Source organism: Capra hircus, chromosome 15, assembly GCF_001704415.2.
Source record: "Capra hircus breed San Clemente chromosome 15, ASM170441v1, whole genome shotgun sequence".
Taxonomy (NCBI): domain Eukaryota; kingdom Metazoa; phylum Chordata; class Mammalia; order Artiodactyla; family Bovidae; genus Capra; species Capra hircus.
Genome location: NC_030822.1, coordinates 68,479,369 through 68,500,057, shown reverse-complemented (window position 1 = coordinate 68,500,057; position 20,689 = coordinate 68,479,369). Strand labels below are relative to the sequence as shown.

General features: G+C 37.2%; 1 protein-coding gene across 10 annotated transcripts in view; it reads left to right on the top strand.

Moving 5' to 3' along the window:
• CCDC82 (coiled-coil domain containing 82) overlaps positions 1-20,689 on the top strand; it is a 32,560-nt gene extending 11,871 nt beyond the window's left edge. For 8 of the 10 annotated variants that reach the window (XM_018059875.1, XM_018059877.1, XM_005689383.3 and 5 more), the window contains 5 exons: positions 5,106-5,198; positions 6,782-6,906; positions 9,802-9,972; positions 15,798-15,983; positions 19,931-20,689. In XM_018059875.1, the coding sequence (XP_017915364.1) occupies positions 5,106-5,198; positions 6,782-6,906; positions 9,802-9,972; positions 15,798-15,983; positions 19,931-19,996 (641 nt within the window). In that variant the 3' untranslated portion in view covers positions 19,997-20,689. Of the gene's footprint in view, positions 1-5,105; positions 5,199-6,781; positions 6,907-9,801; positions 9,973-15,797; positions 15,984-16,367; positions 16,852-19,930 lie in introns of those variants that run through there. The other 2 variants (XM_013969423.2, XR_001919246.1) reach the window with 2 other exon arrangements.

Genomic DNA, 20,689 nt, shown 5'->3' with positions numbered 1-20,689 from the left:
TAGTTTCCTTCCTACTGTATGGTTGAAGGACTTAAAGATAATCAGAGTATTTTCCTCTTATTAACCCCTATTATTATTTATTCATATTTATTCTGAGACTGCAACTCCCAGAAAAGATACCAAAGGAAGTAGAGGGATGGACTAGCAGTGGCTCAGTGAATTCAGATCTATATGGTTCACATGGTAATCTTATACACATAGAGAGAGGGGAACATCTTCTGATTTGTAGATATTAAAATTACATTATTCTTTCAGTATTCTATCATAGGTTCACAGTGACAGAGAACAAAGTAGTAGGTTATCAGAGTACATCTCAGCCTACTAGTGCCGTGGTAGAAAAATACTTGCTAGATTACTGGAAGTTAGAGTGAGTGAACATTAACTTGGTCTCCACCTAGCAATCAAGCAGAATCATTCTATCAGTACACTGCGTAGGACTAAGAACAGTCTCACAACCATTTATGTTAAATATTAAATCCTCTCCTCTGGAGAATTTCTCCTCTTGTTCTAAGATAAATAAAAAGTACCTGTAAAATCATGGCGCAAAGGAAAGGTGATGTTACCCTGAAGACCGAAGCGAAGAAAATGCTCATGAAAAAATGTTTCATTAAAGGAAACGTAAGAAAATTGTACAAAGCATTTGCCTTGCAGTCTTAAGAAAAAGAAACAGGAAATCATAAGGAGAGAACAATTTGAGGTGAAAGGGAAGTAGTTAAAGATAAGCTGCCAGAAAATGAAAAATATAAAATCAGAAATGAAGTATATATTGGAAGCAATGAGCTTCCCTGCTGGCTCAGACGGTAAAGCGTCTGCCTGCAATGCGGGAGACCCGGGTTTGATTCCTGGGTCGGGAAGATCCCCTGGAGAAGGAAATGGCAATCCAGCACTCTTGCCTGGAAAATCCCATGGATGGAGGAACCTGATAGGCTACAGTCCATGGGGTCACCAAAGAGTCGGACACGACTGAGCGACTTCACTTTCACTTTCAGAGGGCCGAGTTAGCAGTTTAGGAATCTCATCAATAATATGTAGGTTAAACCCAAGAAGTTTCTAGCGTAAAGAAAAAAAAACATTTCTGCAGAGAAGATAACATAAAGGAATAGAAATAAAGACACTCACAAATTATTAGCTGGGAAAATACATAACACATGGAAATCTAAAGAAAGAAAATTATGTAACCTTAGTGAGATATGTAAAAGGAAATTTGAGTGTACTGAAAGGCTCACCTTGTTTTTGGATATAAAGACATGCAGATGTGAATTCAAAGGTATGACAGAAGAAAATATAACTTGAGTTGCCAGATGCACCTGTTTGTGGCAGATTAAACAGGCTCACATCCTAAGCTGATGAAAAAGATTTTCAAATAGGCATATGAAGGAATATCTACAAGAGTAAAAAAAAAGTTATCTAACCATTAGAGCTATAAAAATGGCATAATATTTGGTGCCATATTAATGTGTTATGTATATCAAAAGAAAATAATTTCAATAGATTCTTAAAAAGTACTTGATAAAATTCAATGCCCACACCTAAATTTTTAAGTCTTAAAAATAGTAGTATGAATATATGTCCTTTACATAACGAAGAATATTTCAGCCCAAAATCCAACATTGTAATGAAGCGCCAAAGATATTCTCTTTAAAATAAAGAACAAGACAATAATATTTCCTACTTTGTTCTAGATGTTTGCAACAATGCAACAGACACAAAAGTAAAACAAGAAATAAAACTACAGGAAAGGAAAAGACATTTATTACTGAACATAATATGACTATATACAAGCCATCAGTTTCTGACTTATTTAACCAAAGATACAAAAGTTAAGAGAAAGGATGTGGATATATTGAGAGCAGGAGTAGATACAGCATCTATTTCCATATTTTTCCTAAGTTCTTTTTTCTCTAAATAGAGGGACACTTGTTAGAATAGAGAAAGTGTTCCTTTTATTGCTCTGCACCTGCCCTTTTACACTGGACTCATCTCCATTTGACATGAAAGTACACCAACAATCCATGTGCCTCTACCGAACAGAATACTTATAAACCTCTCTTGGTTCTGGAAATAAACTTAGCATTAGCAAGACCACATCCTCCTCAGGGTTAAGGGAGAAAGCATTCAGTGCCCAGGAATTTGCAATCAGTATCTCTCTCTCCAACTCTGCAATTTTCCAGGAATCTCATGCTCCTTAGAAAAAGGTCTCGAGAATGACTAATGCACAATAAATGTGTAAAACTCAATAGTTTTCTTATATACTGTCAATAATTATTTAGAAGATACAATATGGGAAAATTCCATTTACACTAGTGAAAAAAATAGTTACTAGGCCTAATCTTAAGAAGAAAAGCATAGCTTTAAATGTACAGGAATAAAGTTTACTGTGGAATAGAAAAGGAAATGTGAGTAAAAGAGATAAGAATGTTTATGGGAGGTATTAATAATAAATTATATAAGAAGTTATATCTTCTTAAATTCTTCATTCAGCTTTGTGAACACAGCCTTAAAGTTTGCCTGGAAGAACAAATGTATGAGAATAAATAACATTTTCAAAGCACAAAATGAAGTAGAAGGACTTGCCCCCACCAGATTTTTATAAAAATAATTATAAAATTTCAATAAGTAAAGGAATGTAGTACTGACGTGAGAAAATCAGATCAGTAGTGGAAAGGTCAGATGCTAAACAAAATCTTAGCATGTATGTGAAATGCATGGTAAAGGATGCACAGAAAATCGACAGAATGATTAAACTGTCTGATGATTGAATATGGGGGAGTTGATTACCTTGTAAAAATAAAGATGCCTAAACATGAATATTGTTGGTTTTCTCCTGCATCCTTTTGAATTTTTTTTATAATCAAGGAGGAAAGTTCTAAATAGTATTTCTGGGGTGTCCTATAAAAGCCCATCCAATATAGGGATTAAAATGATGAGAAAAGCTCTGGAGGAGTCAGGATTTGACTCTGCTACTATCTAGTTGTGTAAGCTTGGTTAAATTATTTCATCATCATGAGTGTCCTAAGATAAAGGATTATTCCTAAAATAAAGGATTTGAATTTTCCTCAGTTTCCCCATCCAACTCTAAAATTACATGTTCTGAAGTATGAAAGGATCAAATCTAACTACCATGCAAAACAACATCTTTGTAGGGGATTGTAACATGAAATCTAGAGTCCGGTTGTCTGTTCCAGCCTTGGTTTCAATATTTACTGGTTCTGTCATCTTTGGAAAGTTTTTCATCTTCTCTGTATCTGTTTCCTCAATGAGAAATAAACTGGGAATATTGATAGTACTTTGTAGGTTTGTTGTCAGAAATAAAGCAATGTATGCAAGTGCATAAAATGTTGCCTGGCCTTTACCTGCTCAGTAATATTTTTATTTCAACTTGAGAAAAAATTATGCCAGGAGCATAATTCCAACACCACCTACCCATCCATTCAAGTACAGTGAAATCAAGGCCCTCTTCCTGACCCTTGTGAAGGAGATTCTGACACATATTAGTAGGAAATGCATGCTGTGTTTAGGAGAAGAGCTCTTCAGATGATTCTGATTCTCTGCCCTTTTGTTTCACTCCCAATCTTAAACACTATCAGCACTGTCTTTGAAATAGAGCATCAGTTATTCAAACTCTATAACAGGTGAGTAACATTGGGCATTAGCATATTTAAGACTGATAAATTCAGTGGGATAAAAATTTTAAATTCTATTTCAGTTTTTTGATAGTTAAATGCATGTGAAGGAGGGTCCATTTGATTTTTTTTTTCTCAACACAACAGTTACTATTTCCAGAACAGTTTTCAACTAATTCAGTTTGGGAAGTGCTAGACAGAGTTTAAATTCATTTTAACACTCATAAATCAAGCATGTACCAACAATATACTTTTATATCCAAAGGTGGATGAAAGTCTAGTCAAAATTGAATTCTATTAAGCTGCTATTTCATTTTCCAACTGTATTCATAAATGGCTATTAGTTTTTTTTTTTAAATTTTAAATTAAAAGTAGGCCTTTAAAGCCTGAGGTCCCCAGTGCAAATATATGCTATTGTTCAGTAGTTTTATTACTGCTTTATTTTGGCCACTCTAGCATCTCAATAAGGTGTTTTCTTAAAGATGGTTACATACTAAAAGTTTCCCTGGAGTCTAAGATTTATACAACCCTTTTAGTAACTAAATTAAAAGATTTCTTCATGTTTAATTTCATTTTTGTTTTATTTCAACTGAAATCAAAGTCAGAATCACTCATGGATGTTAATACTATTGATCGGTTTTATTTGCTCTAATCCCTTGTTGAGCATGTTCTACTTGTCTGGAAACACTCAGGTAGTTGTTAATGTCTTCACAATGCCCAGAGCAGGGACAGGTGTTCTTTGATGACAGTTTGGATCAAGGAAGAGGTTGTGTTTGACAGAGAACATTTCCACAGCCATAGTAAACCTTGACCCAAGAGAAATGGGAAACAGTAGGAACCTTCTCTTATCATTTCGCCTGACCCTCCACAAGAGATGATTCCATGGACCAAACTGAGTTAGTGGGAAAGTAGGCTTTTACATTTGGCACAAAAAAGAGAAGACATAACTTTTCTTAATTGATATGGAAAATCCTAAATCTGTGGCATCAGAAAGGATATTGAGTTTTTATAGCCATTGTGGTTCTGGCTAGGGTAGCAATTTCCTGTACAGTTTCATATGTAACATGTTTTAGAGATAAGGAATAAGAGAGGAGTTCATTCACATACTGAGCAATCTACCTTTAGAGGTTTTCTTCCTTGCTGTAATTGTCAAGTTGATAATTAAATTTGAGTGCATAGGGGATGATTTTTATTTTTTCCACAAAATATCTTAATATTTCCTAAACAGTTTTCCCTTAATAAGTTTGGAAAGTGAAGATGATTTGAAATAAGAACTTGAAACTTTGTGTTAGAAGTCAGTGAATCTGGAAAATGGAGATTTTCTTGGTGACTGGATAAGTCACTGAGCCAGCTAGAAAATTAGAGTAATTAAGCAATTTCATTTTATAGCATTAATTTCTTAGCCTTGGAGAAAGGAACCCATTGTATTCAGATAACTTTTTTTTCTGCCAGATTCTAATATTTATTTTAAATTAATTTCAGATTCTTTTAGTGACCACTATACTCACTTTGAAAGAGTTGTGAAAGCTCTTCTGATCAATGCTCTAGATGGATCTTTTCTGGGAACATTATATGGTAAGTTAATAATATAAATGGAGCAATCAGGGTTTCTTTTTTTCCAATTTTTAAACAATCTCATTGTTCTATATGTGTATGTGTATATTAAATAAAACCAAGGAGACCCAATCTTAAGGCCCTCCAATTGTTCACTCTAGGATCAACTACACCAAAAGTCCATTCACATCACACACTTGTTAGTGTTTATTATTTGTAATATGTGAAAGTACAAAAGGAATATTTTCCCTCTCCTTTGAGAGTTCACAGTGAACTTGAGGATATAGGGCATATATTAATAAAGCAACAGGGTACCTCAACACCCATGCATTGTCCCAGCCTAAGCTCTAAGCTCTTTTAATTTCACCAAAAGTTACTTGCTTTTTTATGCTTTTGTGCCTTGCTGTTTCTCATTAGAGTATAATCCCTTTTTACTGTAGATTTTCTGAGTAAGTGTGAAGTAATTGCCACTATGAAAGTTATCTGTGACCCACTTAAGTAATATTTCTCATTCCCTTAACTATGCTGTTATCCTGAGTGTGGTGGCACTGATATATATGCACTTCTCAAATGTATTGAAACTATTTTTGCCTTCCTCCCTTCTTTAAGTGTGGAAAGAACCATACTTGCTATATACATACCCCTTGCATCTAGCTCAGAATCTGCCTCTTAATAAAGACTATAAATAATGCTGAATATCTACCTACATGCCAAAGCAAGCTTTCATTCAAACTGTATTGAACAAATATCCATTGAGTGTCTACTAAGGGCCAGGCAATATTTGAGAAAAACTGCAGGAATATGGCAGTGACTATATGACATAGACAGATCTTGCCCTTGTGTTGCTTAAAGTCTACTGGGAGAGACAGACAATGAGTAAACAAAGATATGATGTCAGCTAATGGCACTCCACTCCAGTACTCTTGCCTGGAAAATCCCATGGATGGAGGAGCCTGGCAGGCTGCAGTCCATGGGGTCGCTAAGAATTGGACACGACTGAGCGACTTCTCTTTCGCGTTTCACTTTCATGCATTGGAGAAGGAAATGGCAACCCACTCCATTGTTCTTGCCTGGAGAATCCCAGGGACGGGGGAGCCTGGTAGGCTGCTGTCTATGGGGTCGCACAGAGTCGTACACGACTGAAGCGACTTAGCAGCATCAGCAGCAGGGATTAGTTCTTGAAAAATTATAAAACAGGATAAGGAGATCAAGAGTATAGATTTCTGTGTTAGATTGCTCAAAAAGGTCCCCCAAGTGTTACCTTGTGAACAGAAACCTGAATGAAGTGAGGGAGGAAGCAACGCGTGAATCTAGCAGAGAGTGCAGCAAGCGTAAAGACCCTCAGGAAAGAATACGTTTGAGGTGTTCAGGGAACAATTAGAGGGCCTGTGTGGTTTCTTCCATTCCCTAATACTCTGATGGAATGATTTCTTTAACCTTTCTGGTTGGTTGGTTGGTTTGTTTTTTATTTAAAATGTTTCTAATCAACCAACCAAGTATCTGCTTAAAGCTATGGGAAGAAATCTTTAACTATTCCATTATTTAAATGTTTTATAAGGGCAAAGTGATTGTTTTTGTTGTTGTTGTTATTGTTCCCTGAACAGATGGCACCAGGCAGAAGTCATACGCACAAGATATGTTGACTTCTCTTCATTATTTGGATAACCGCTTTGTTCAGCCTCGTCTAGAGAATTTAGTCTCTAGAAGTCGTTGGAAAGAGCAATACAAGGTATACAGTTTTATTTGTTTTTGAATCTCTGGTTGAGGGTGGGGTGGGATAGGAGTGAGAGTCTTCTTGGAATTTCAATAACCAGTCACACTTCTTTAATTAATCTTCTAAATTATTAGCATTTTTCTTTGTTAGATAATCAGCTTGTTTCTTGTCTCTTCTAAGGCTATAATTGTTTTAATCATTCCCACTTGTTATATCTATCCAATAATTAAGTAGTTATAAATGATAACTTTAAAACATCTCTAGGGCTTAACCCATCTGGTAAAATGAGGAAATTGTCTCACAGGCTGTTAACTGTTGCAGTAAAAAAGAGCTCCATTGTTAAAGAAGGTTGAGAAACAGTAGGTTTAACTTAACTGCTGGAGGGCTTTTCAAGAAGCATTATGTAAATCGTCAACAGGGCAATATAAAATATAATACTTTCCAAATTTGTGTTTTACTATGAGGCTCCTTTTCTTCGTAAAATACCTATTATTACCTTCTAGGATATTGGTTCCCATAATATAATTAGGGAAGCCCTGACCTACACGGTCTTTGACATCCTTCTCCACCTTAAGATTTTGTAATTCTACCAATTTGGGAGAAGATTCTTTTTAATTTATAAGATCTAATTGATTCCATGTTATCCCCCTAGATGTCTATTTTATGATCTCTAATCGTAGAGGCCGTCCTATATGATTTACAAGACTTTTTTTCCTCCCTAGTTCTAACTTTTTATCTTTTAATAATTAGCAAGAAGAAAAAGGCAAGATAGTAGAAGTTCAAGTTCCATATTCAGTCTTTCTAGCACCTAAATCATTAGCTACTCTACCTCATTTTGTGTCAGGAGATTTGGCTTCATCCAATGCCTGTTCAGCCTCGTATTACTTGAAGATAAATTAGCTACAGATGGTTTAGGTTTAAGGGACAGTTATGGATTACAAAAGAAAAAAAGAGTTAGAAGACTTCAATTCGGAGGATAGATTGAGTTTAGGGGGCTTCCCTGGTGGCTCAGCTGGTAAAGAATCCGCTTGCAATGTGGGAGACCTGGGTTGGGAAGATCCCCTGGAGAAGGGAAACGCTACCCACTCCAGTATTCTGACCTAAAGAATTCCATGGACTATCCAGTCCTTGGGGTCACAAAGGGTCGGACACGACAGTAACTTTCAGTCACTTGAATTTAGGGCCACCGAATATTTCTTTTTGACTTTGAGTGATTTTAACTTTCATGAATTCCAGTTTCTTCCTCAGATAGAGAAAATACCTACTTTAAAGGAAATATTTACTAATTTTTAAGGTCAAGTACATGGCACAGCTCTTAAGATATGGTATAATATATTATCATTGTCTTTAATAGAAATAAAAATAGCATATTGATCATTTAATTTTGCCAAGTAATATATATCCAAAGTAAAATATTTTATCTGATCTTCAGAGTAACCCCCCAAGAAAGGTACTGCTAGTTCCTCTATTTTAAAAATGAGAAAATTGTAACCCAGAAAAAACTGAGGTTACACAGCTAGTAATTAGTCAGACCAGTGTTTGAACCAAGCACAAACCTTAGGTCTAGGGTTTCTCAGACTTCAAAGCCCATGAATTCTGCTGTAATATGTTTTCCATACTATGATAGGTTATACAGAATTTGGATAACCCAGTGTTGAAATAATAACTGTAAGTTACAAGATAATAATTAGCTTTAAAATTTAGACACATAGATAATCAATTCAGTATGATCTTGTTCAAAGTAGGTTATGCTGCAAGAAATAAATAATGTGACAAAGTAAACCAACAACAAAAACCTCAACAGCTGAACTAAACAAAGTTTTATTTTTCACTCGTATGTTCACTGTGAGTCAGTAGGGGTGCTCTATTAATTGTAGTCACTCAGGGAGCCAAGCTGATAGAACTTTCATCTCAGTATGTGCTGTGAATTCCAGAGAAGCAGGAAGGGAAGATGAGTAGTCACCTGTTTACCCTGAATGTTAGCCTGTACTGACGCATGTCATGAAGTACCATGAAATAAGAGAAACAATAAAAAGGACAAGATAGTGTTGCTGTGAATTATAAATGTAAAAAGGAAACTCTACTGGATACTTAATTACTGTCAGGCTGATAGAGAATGCAGATTAGTGACCCTGTTAATATGCTCATTGTGTGCAGCTCAAATATTGTGGTAGGCTAATCCACACTACTAATTAGAATAGGAGTGTCTAGCACAGGCCTAGAGCTTAAGCAAAACTGCTCAAGCACAAGTAATTTCACAGCTTCATAAAGCTTATTTATGAATGCCAAATATTTTCTCTGTTTATTCATTCCTAACTCAGCTATTAGACTGGCCATAGCAATACTGGCAATCTAACAATCCTAGTTCAAACTTGTTGTTTTCATAGTACTTTAGTAAGCAACTACAGGAGAATTAAATTATTTCTGCGGTATTTTGTGGAAAATATAATTCATGCAATGGAGACTAAATGTGATCTTTTTTTTTTTTTCTCAATTTTTATTAACCTAAATGAATTGATCTTTTAATTATATTATCCTGAAATTTTTTTTCTGCTTATTCTTTCCTATTTTAACTAATTACAACATCTGAAGAAAAGAAGAGAGATGATAAGTAAATTAAAACCTTAGTAGTAACTTACAAGTTTGAGAGAAATGAAGCTAGTTTCTTTCTTAATCTGGTCTCTTTTAACAGCCTAAGTTATAAATTCATTTTTAAAATTTAAATATATCTTGTCAAACACCTACTGTGTGCTCAATACCAAAGTGAGACATACCAGTGTGTTTTGCTCTTACATCTTATTCTATTATTATGATTCCTATTCTTAATTTTAATTTGGTTGGGCTCTTATGTTTTATTTTGTTGTGTTTCTTATCCTTTAAACTTTCATTACATTTTGAAATTATTTTCAGGAGCGAGTAGAAAATTATTCTAGTGTAAGTATCCAACCGAAGAATCCTGAGAACTGTTCCTGCCAGGCTTGTGGGTTGCATCGCCACTGTACATACTCAGTGCATTTATCAGGAAAGCTGTATAACACCAGGACCATGGAAACAGATGATTTCATGTCACATGATAAACAGGTATTTTTTCCACCTCTCATTTTAGTTCTCAAAAATCAGAAATTTTCACTAAATAAGCCTGCATGGTTAGCCCTAATTTCTTTTCACAAATGGAGAAAGCACCAGGAGAAGAAAAAAGAGCACAGGGAAAGAGTGTGCCATTTTTTAATGTGAAAATGTGTATTATACATCAGATTCACTCCAGATTCAGTCAGGTACTAAAATCAGTGTATATTGTCTAAGTGTACATCACCCAAACTAGGAGAGGGTGAGGAGTGTGAGGGAGAGGGGATAAGGATGCAAAGGAGGTAACTGAGCCAGAGGAAGCAGAAATCCTTTTTGAGTCCCAAGGAGAATTTGATCCCAGTGGAAATTTTAGAGCAGATCATCTACCAAATTGACAATCTACAAACAAATAATTAAAGATGGCAACCCACTCCAATACTCTTGCCTGGAAAATCACATGGATGGAGGAGCGTTGTAGGCTACAGTCCATGGGGTTGCAAAGAGTGAGACACAACTGAGTGACTTCACTTCACTGTGGATGGTAAAGGGTCTGCCTGCAGTGTCGGAGACCAGGGTTTGATCCCTAGGTTGGGCAATCCCCTGGAGGAGGGCATGGCAACTCACTCCAGTATTCTTGCCTGGAGAATCCCATGGACAGAGGAGCCTGGCGGGCTACAGTCCATAGGGTCACACAGAGTCAGACACAAATGAGTGACTAACACTTTCAGATTCACCCCAATGATGAGGTTTGAAGGAAAACTGTGCTTCAACTTAGACTACATCAGAGGTGTTTCAGAGCCTAGAACCATTACTGTATATTTAAGGTACTATTAATTTTGAATGAATAGACAAAACAGAAGAAAATTTTTGAAATATTGAAGAAAAGTATTTGATAAACAAGAGCAGAACAGTGCAGTGTGAAGACAAAAAAAAAGATGCAGATGCAGACTACTTCTATTTATTTTTTTTACTCTTTGTAAAATGATTACACTTACAAAAAAAATTAAAGTTGAAAGCTTCCTCTAGACTTCCCTCTGTAGATTCCTCATCCACTGATACAGAGGACCAACTGTATATTTATTTTTAAAAATCCATGTCTACATGGGTTCATGCAATTCAAACCTATGTTGTTCACGATTTAACTATACTATTTTTACACCTGTGGTTGGTTTAATATGCAGATAGAGAACCCCAGATGTAAAACTTGGGCATCTGCAGATTTTGGTATCAGGGAGGGTCCTGGAACCAACCCCTGAGGATAGTGAGGAGTGGCTATAGTTTTAGCTACAACAGTCTTGGATAGGGTACTGAGATCAGAGCCCTGGGCCACCAGCTTGTGGTGATATCTGAGGGCATTAGAGGAGAAGAAAATCACCTGGAGGAAAGAGACGTGAGATCTGAAAGGCAGTTAGGAGGACGAACAGGTTTTTTAGTTTTGCCCAGAGTCTGTCCAGACTCCTCAAGACACTTAAGATCCGGTGAGAAGAGGCATTAAGTTTCAGGCAGCTGGCCCTGTGTAATAAAAAAGGTGAAAAGTGAAAGTGTTAGTCGCTCAACTGACTCCAACTCTTTGCGACCCCATGGACTGTATGGCTCCTCTGTCCATGGAATCCTCCAGGCAATAATACTGGAGTGGGTTAGCCATTCCCTTCTCCAGAGGATCTTCCTGACCCATGGATTGCACCTAGTTCTCTTGCACTCAGGCAGATTCTTTACCATTTGAGCCACCAAGGAAGCCTAGCCACGTGTAATGCATCCATGCAAAGAACAGGCTGAGAGGGAATAGAATCCCTTAACTCAGCTTGTTGCACTTAGGTTTTTAGCTGTGCTTTGTCACTCAGTCATGTCGGACTCTTTGCGACCCCATGGACTGTAGCCCGCCAGGCACCTCTGTCCATGGGATTCTCCAGGCAAGAATGCTGGAGTGGGCTGCCATGCCCTCCTCCAGGGGATCTTCCCAACCCAGAGATCGAACCCAGGTCTCCTGCATTGCAGGCGGATTCTTTACGTCTGTGCCACCAAGGAAGCCCAGTGTTCCTAGAGACTTGGAAATAGACAATAGACTTCTTCCCATCCCTCTTTCCTTGAAGATCTTTTCTCTTTCTTCTCCATACTTTAATTTCCTTAAGGAACTGATTGCTTCTCTGTATACGAGGGCCTAACGAAATACCTCAGAAAGCTATCCACAGTGTTAAAAACGTGTTTAAAATGTGCATAATGCATGTTTCATTATATTTGCTTTAATTTGTTAAAGTGTTGATTTACATTTCCACGTGTTGTGTCTAATAAATTACAGATCAGATTATTTCTTTTGCTTTGCAGTCACCATCTTCTGCTTTAGGAAAATTTGATGACAATTTTTAGCTTTGTTTCTGGTTGATCTTTGGCTATGTCAGGCCCCTAGTTCACACTGATAACTGAGATGACTTGGTTATCTTCAGATTTATCAGATTTATCAGAACTATACTAACCCTACACAGTGGATTAATGATCATTTACATATCACTTAACTTATCTGCTCTGAGGTAATCATCACAGAAGTTATCATTTCTCTTTCTCTCTGACAATTTTTTAAAATATTGTCTATCTTGTTAGAATAGCATCTCTATTTTTTTTTTTTTCCTTTTTCTTTTGGCTACACTGTGTGGCTTGTGGGATCCTAGTTCCCCAACCAGAGACTGAACTTGGGCCCTTGGCAGTGAAAGCACTGAGTCCTAACCACAGAGCCACCAGATAATTTCCCCCAAGTAGTGTCCTTAATGTTTAGAAATGCAATTAGTTAATTAAAAGTACTCTCTGAATACATTTATGGACATGTAAGGACACTATTCTAGCAGTATAGATTTGATTTACTTGTTTTTAGAACTTCATGTAAATAGAATGCTACAGTATAAGCTGTGTTGTACTATATACATTAATTCATAAGGTACAATTGGCTGTAGCAATACACTAAAACAGGGAAGCGGTGAAAGGAGAGGTCCACTTGCAGTGTATGCAGCAACTATGTACATTTACTGTGTATATTTACTGCTTTTTATGAAGCCTTACTAATAATGATTTAGGCTCTTCCATATAAAATGTGCTCATATTTGGGGAAAAAAAAATAGTATAAGAATATCCTAAAGGTAATTTTGGGTTTATTAACTTCCAGGGTCGATAAACTAAGTGTAAGGTAAACACCAAGAGGATAGGAATTAGAAATGAAAAGGATTTTCAATAGATAGTTTTGTTTCATACTGGGAAAAGAAAATAGAAAATCTTAAACACTTCTTCTCTCCTTTTGTTCCAACTCAAAATCTCTATACAAATAAATTCTTGTTTTGTGGAAATACAGAATACAATGTAATAAAAACAAAAAATTGTATTATTTGTCAACCATATTTTATCCAGAGCAGCCGTAAGAGATTTTTCCTGCATCATCTACTTGAAAGGTAGAAATGGACTTCCCCGTAGAGTTCACTGCAAGTGTTGGAGTATCTTTTTACTTAAAGTGGGAGGTATTGGCAAGTGAACTGTAATTTATATGACTGGTTTGATGATAATGTTTCAGTGGGAACAATACTTACAGTAAGCAAGCCATGAACAGTAATAACTGATTGTTTCTGATGATCTGAAAAACAGATTTTCCCAAATCATAAACAGAAATATAGATGTGCTTTTCATCAGCATTTTGAAATTCTAAGAAACATTTGAAAATATCCCAAATGCCATCTTCACAAGACGATGCATCAAAGTTGACTGTTACTGACCATCATATTTAACTTTTATTCATTTTTGCCAATATACTTTTGTATTGTTTATTTAACTCATCGCCTGTGTGATCCCTACAGTGTGATTTCAGAAAAACAGCACAGTTCTTTGCCAGATAGAATACAAGTTGCATAGGTCAATAATGTAACTATATCACTCTTACTGAATTCATGAAAGCATAACCCATCATGTATGTAGACACAAAGACAAATAACATAAATTAGGAGAAAGTTTGTCTATTTCTGAGGTTACTCCATGAGAATAAGATTGGTCATGTTATAAAGTTTGAAGTCCTTTCTGATGCATTTTCTACAATGAGTGAAATAATGTAGGTACAGTTACATTTAATGAGGTCAGTGCAGTGACACTGTTTCCCAATTTTAGCTATAGATGCGTATAACAAAGTATACATTTAAAACATTCTAAAAGAGAATGGATGGTTGAGTTCACAAGAAGAGTATTCTTAATCATAAGATCCTAGAAGTCCACATAAACATAGAAATCAAAATTTTTACAGTTTGCTAGTATAATTACATCAGACTCATTAATTAAGGGGCTTCCCAGGTGGCTCAGCTGGTAAAGAATCCACCTCCAGTGCAGGAGACCTGAGTTTGATTCCTGGGTCGGGAAGATCCCCTAGAGAAGGGGTAGGCTACCCACTCCAGTATTCTTGGGCTTTGCTGGTGGCTCAGACAGTAAAGAATCTGCCTGTAATGTGGAGACCTGGGTTCGATCCCTGTGTCGGGAAGATCCCCTCGAGGAGGACATAGCAACCCACTCCAGTATTAGGGCTTCCCGGGTGGCACTGGTGGTAAAGAGCCCGCCTGCCAGTGCGGGAGAGGTAAGAGATGCAGGTCCCACCCCTGGGTGGGGAAGATCCCTGGAGAAGGCAGTGGAGCCCACTCCAGTATTCTTGCCTGGAGAATCCCATGGACAGGAGCCTAGGGGGTTACAGTCCATGTGGTCACAAAAAGTCAGAAACAACTGAAGTGACTTAGCACACATTGAAGTGAAGTGAAGTCGCTCAGTTGTGTCCAACTCTGTGACCCAGCGGACTGTAGCCCACCAGGTTCCTCCGTCCATGGGATTCTCCAGGCAAGAATACTAGAGCGGGATTCCATTTCCTTCTCCAGGGGATCTTCCTGATCCAGGGATCGAACCTGAGTCTCCCACATTGCAGGCAGACGCTTTAACCTCTGAGCACCAGGGAAGCCCACATTAAAATAAAAATATAACTAAACAAAAAGTTATTTTTTACTTTGCATAATATTTTGGAAAAAAAATATATTTGGTTAAAAGTGCTGTATTTTTAATATTGGTGTGAGAGCCTGTTTCAGTTTACGTGTTTGTAACAGGAGTTCCCAACCTTTGGAATCTAATGCCTGATGATCTGAGGTGGAGCTGATGTAATAATGATAGAAATAAAGTTCTATCCCAAAATCATTCCCCTGTCCAGGTCTGTGGGGGAAAAGAAAAAAAATGTTTTTCATGAACCTGGTTCCCGGTGCCAAAAATATTAGAGATTGCTGGTTTATAAGCTAGAAAATTATCATAATTCAGGCATTTTTACCTCAGTAACTGTATGTATATTAGCTTGCGTGCTTTTCTTGCTTTGGGGTATGGCTGTCTTTTTGCCTTACAAGCCATCTTTCTCCTCTTTCCCAAACTTGGCTCACTGTTTTCTAAAGACTTAGTTCACACATCACCTAATTTAGAACCGTGCTTTTTTCTGGACTGTGTTAATTGTCCCTTCTCTGTATACCTTGATTGCCTCTCGTGCATTGCATTTGGCATGTTGTTTTATAATCACTTGTTTTTTTCTCCCAGCAGTGTACATTCCCCTGATATAGGAGGCGCATATTTTATTTCTGTATCTCCAGTGCTTAACTCAGTACTTGAAACATAGCAGTTGCTCGGTTTTTTGTTAACTTGGTTGTATAAATAAAAGAAGGTAAAGGAATTATTGTATAAAAATTTTGAAAAATAATGCATGGATTCTATTTTAAAGAAAATCTGAGCACCAGAAAGGCTGTACTTCCTCTACTATATATTCATTTCATATACCAGATGATGTTTATTTCTTGATTTAGGTGTTTACTGTTGGCAGAATTTGTGCTGAGCGAACCAGAATTTACCATAAACTGAAACATTTTAAATTTGAGCTGTACCAAGAGTGTTGCTCCATTGCAAAGACAGAAGAGGTTGAGGATGAACAGGTTAAAGAAACAGTGAAAAGAATTTTCAATCAGTCAAAAAACAGTGGCTGGATTGAGAAGGTAAGGTAAATATAGAAGAACCATTTCATTCAGTAGGTTCTGGAGCCTACTGCTGATCAGCAAAAGGATGTGAATTATGAGAATAGAAGACAGTGACTTTTAAAAGAGAACCTCTCCCTCTCTCCCTGTCTTGGTATTTTCTCTTCTTCCACCCATTCCTGTCATGTTCATCATTGTTGTACCCTGAAGAGGTGCCCTGATGTTCTGTGTGTTCACTTAGCTCATCAGATACATTTTAATCAGCAGTAATATAGTCCTTTAATGAAGGACCTCTGTCCTTTCACTTTTATGTATGTGTGGTTTTCCATACATATATATGAAGTCCCCTTATTTTCTTTGACAAAGTATAGGACTCACCTCTGCTTGTCTGCTTCCTATCTTTAGAACAGTTCTTGTGACGTGAGAGTGAAGAAGCCCCTGGTGCCAATCTGAGGAAAGGACCTCGGCTGCCAGTTCTAATACACCCACATCCTCTTCCTGAGGACATGGGACTGAGCAGTGAGCACTGTAACTGAAGATCAAGGGGAATGCAGAGGTTTCAGGCCACGGCACTGATTTTGATTCCCCCATATCCTGTTGATCATTAAATGTGATAGCAAGGATAAAGTGGGGATTTTGAAGAGTGCACTGGATTCCCGAAGATCTGCTGGCAGCTCATAAGCTCTGGTCTGCTCACAGAGCTTTTAGAATTGTTATGGTACATGGAAAGAATGCAAGGATGCTAACATGATCGCAGTCTTCTAAAACACGTCCAGTTACATGACTGTGTAAGAGAGAACAGATAGGAGGTTTTCAGGTATCAACTCAGATAGGAGTTGATACTCAGATCAGTAGTATATTTAATCTAAAAAAAAAAAAAAGCCTGGGTTATTTATATCAGGGAAATTTGTAAAAGAGGAAAATAAAAAGAGAGCTTAGAGAATAAACTTATGAGCCAAGGGAAAGAACACGAGAACAGACAAAACAGGAACTTCATAGGACATGGCATGTCCCACAGGGGTGTCCTGGGCCGGAGGAGGATATCAAGGTCAGTTTCCCTTTTGACAGTTACCACCCACCACAAACCACCAGCTGGGGGTCTCCTTGCCTGCTCCCCACATCTTGACCCTTCAGTCGTCTTGTTTCATTTTACTCTCTTCAGCTTTGTATCTTTTACTTTGCTTCCACTTCTCTCAGTTCAGCTCAGTTCAGTCGCTCAGTCGTGTCCAACTCTTTGCGACCCCATGAATCGCAGCACGCCAGGCCTCCCTGTCCATCACCAACTCCCGGAGTTCACTCAAACTCAACGTCCATTGAGTCAGTGATGCCATCCACTTCTCTCAGTCACTCACAATTCTTTCCTCCCTATCCTTCTCTGTGCTTTTTCATTTGCCATGGGGAAGAGCCATCACTTATCTAGTAAGTCCCAACTTCATTTTCCTCAGTGACATGAAATGCTTCTTTTTTTATTTTTATTTATTTATTTTTTGACATGAAATTCTTAAGTGCTTTTATTGATGCATTGAAGTGTTACCAATCCTATAGTGGGGTTGAAAGACCTTTTGGGACACCAATTAAAAGAATTATGTACTAGGTGTAGCAAAATTACTGTGTATTGTACATACTATATAATAATTTTATATATTGGAAAGAACATTAAACTTCTTACAGAAAGAAGTAAAGGTACTTCTCTAAGGTACATTTCCAAATCATGTACCTTAGAGAAAGCTTAACAAAGTTTGTGACAACAGAAGGGACCTACAAGAAGAAAAAGATTCTTAAGAAAGCCAAGTGTCACATTATGCTTAAAAAAATAACACAGCATTGGGCATTGAAAGTATTTCAGGATGCTGCATATTTAGGACAACATGCATATTTTTTCACATAAAATACCAAAGAATTTCATTTTCTTTTTGAGAGCCCTCCTACTTTAAAAATATTTGTCAATAGATATTCTCAAAAGATTTTCTAGAAACCAAAGAAGTTTATTAGCCAATGTAAGCCCATAGGCATCTTTCTGTCCTATGATTAAATTGTAGAATTTATCAGTACCCTGACATTTCTCCACATCACTCCACCTCCCCGTCAGAGTGTGTTTGCCTTCGAGTAGTAGCACTGCCTGTGTTCCTGTGATGCGTGCCGCCTTCTTGGCCACAGCTACCCTAAACCTTTAGAACCTGGGCTCTGTGCTTCTTGAGTGGTACGTCCATGGCTCTTTCTGCTCTTAGCTCTCAGCATGTGAGCCTCTTCTCTCACCTTATACAAACTCTGTAGCTTATGTTTCACACCTTGCTTTTTCCCTTACCTGCCTCTTCTTCCTCCAAGCATTTTTCTTCCTCCAAGCATTTTTCTTCCTCCAAGCATTTGTCTTCCATTATCTTGGGCTCTCTCAGAATTTCTTCCCAAAGACCTGCCAACTAGACTGACTTCATGCTGCTGCTTCTTCCTCCTAACAGTTTAACTAGGAGATCTGATTTTAACCTAACGATAATAAAAGGATAGGAGCAACTCAAGTGTAAGAAAAGAAAATGATAAAATTATGATAAAATCAAAATATGTAACGACTATAATAGTAATACATGCCTCGTTCTAAATTAGAAGTGAAGAACAGAATGTCATATGCCACTGGCAAATGCTGATGAACAATTTTTCTTTGAGAGTACCTTTGATGGTGGGATTTCAAGTGGGAACTTGAAGACAGGATTGTTGGGATAAGGTAGTGAACACAGAAGACCAGGAAGTGAAAAAAGTATGTCCATAGGGACATCAGGTTTCAGTCCCTATCACCATAAATGTCAGAGCTATCAACACCATCTCTCGTTTTATTGGAAGCAGATGCAGAGCTCATAAGGAGAGCTAAGAAACCGTTAGGTCAGTTCATCTCCCCAGCAGAAGGAAGCACTTGAACTCTGTCAACCTTGAAATCTCCAAACCGTCCCAGTTCCTCTTTCCTCTTGTCCGGCCCTGGTCTTTACTCTCCCATCTTCATTGCTGTCACTCAGATTTAGGCCTTCATTACCTAAATTATTATAGTAGACTCATAACTAGCTGCCAAACCATTCTAGACTGGATGTTTTACACCTTTTAAAAAAATACATATATACACACCTCAGATTGTGTCAATTTCCTGCCCTAACACCTTTGGTAGCCTTCCATTGCCTGTCACATTATTGCTAAGCTCTATAACCTAACATTTCATACTTTTTATTCTCTGACTACCTCTTTGCTTCAGTCTTCTCTCAGTTCCCCTGGAAAACCTCAGACTGCAGTCAAACCCCGTGCTTTCCTGTCTTGTCACTGTTTTGTGGATTTCTGTCTCCTAGAGAAAACACTCCACCAGACTGTCGCCTACCAAGTCTTTCTCCCTAGGACAGCTCAAATGCCACTCTTCCTGGTCACGTCAGCTAACTATAACCTCTCTTCAGAACCCTCATAGCAGTGTCTATACTTCCTTATGCCCCTTGTTATTGGTTGTCATTGGTGAACTCTGTTCTCCTTAGAGGCAGGGAAAGCAATGGAAAGGGCATGGCAGCCCACTCCAGTATTCTTCCCTGGAGAATCCCATGGATGGAGGAGCCTGGAGGACTATAGTCCATAGGGCCTCAAAGAGTCAGACATGACTGGAGCAACTTAGCATGTGTGTGCATTAGCAAAGTATTTGATATGTGTTTAACAAATTTTTGTTGAATAAGTTATTGAAGTTGTTACACTCCTGCTATAAATATGATAATAGAAAACATAATTTATCAGTTATGAAGTTAATAATAATGTTCATTTTGATCTCTTACCAATGCTTTCTATGAATTAGAAATGACTATTTGAAATTGAGTCCCTGTTTATAATAAAAAGATACTTGTTCATGATTGCCATGAGATAAACTTGTTCCTATTTGTGTCTGTAGATTGAAAAGGCCTAGTTTATTTTCACTGCTTTGAGTAGAATAACTAGCTTTTCTATTATATACACAGAAATATGATCAACTTCAAGAATATCTCAGTTCTGCGGATTACTTTCAAGATGAGAAGTTTGATTGAATTTTAACACATTTCCTTCAGAGAAGATTTTGTAAATTCCTGTAAATGTAAAGATCGCAAGTCTTGTTTCTCTGTATCATGTGACCTATTTATATGTTTTATGTATAGCTTCATGGCAAAATATCTTGTGTGAAACATGTTCATCTTAATTTCCATGAAACACTGCAGTCTAATAAAACTTTTATCTACTGTACATAGAATACACAAGCCTAACTTTAAGTGTATTTGAAAGTTATATAACAATGCCTTTATATCAGATGACTATCAAGTAAATGAGCTCTTCATGTCCTGTCAGTTTATTAGAAAACCATGTATTTAAAAAATCTATTTAGATTAACATCTATGTGTATTTATTGCTGAATCCCTGCCCATATCTGCTTATTATCCTTTTGTAGTATTAAATGATCTTCACTAACATTTTTTACTGCCGTCAATACCTAAATCAGTGGGCCATGGAAGAAGCCTCGGTGTTATGTTCAACTAAATTCTCTGGCATCACAATCAGACTATAGCTTACCCATTCCAAGTAGAGGAGTGCTTTTTTCCCTTTTCCAAAGTGTCCCTTACAAATATATTTCAGGCCTGCAAAGTCTTCCAGTCTTCACATTCAGGAATAATTTCATGATATGTATTTGCATAGGTCATAATGTTCTTTTTCCTGTCCAATTTTGTTTACAGGTAAATGAGTAAGAT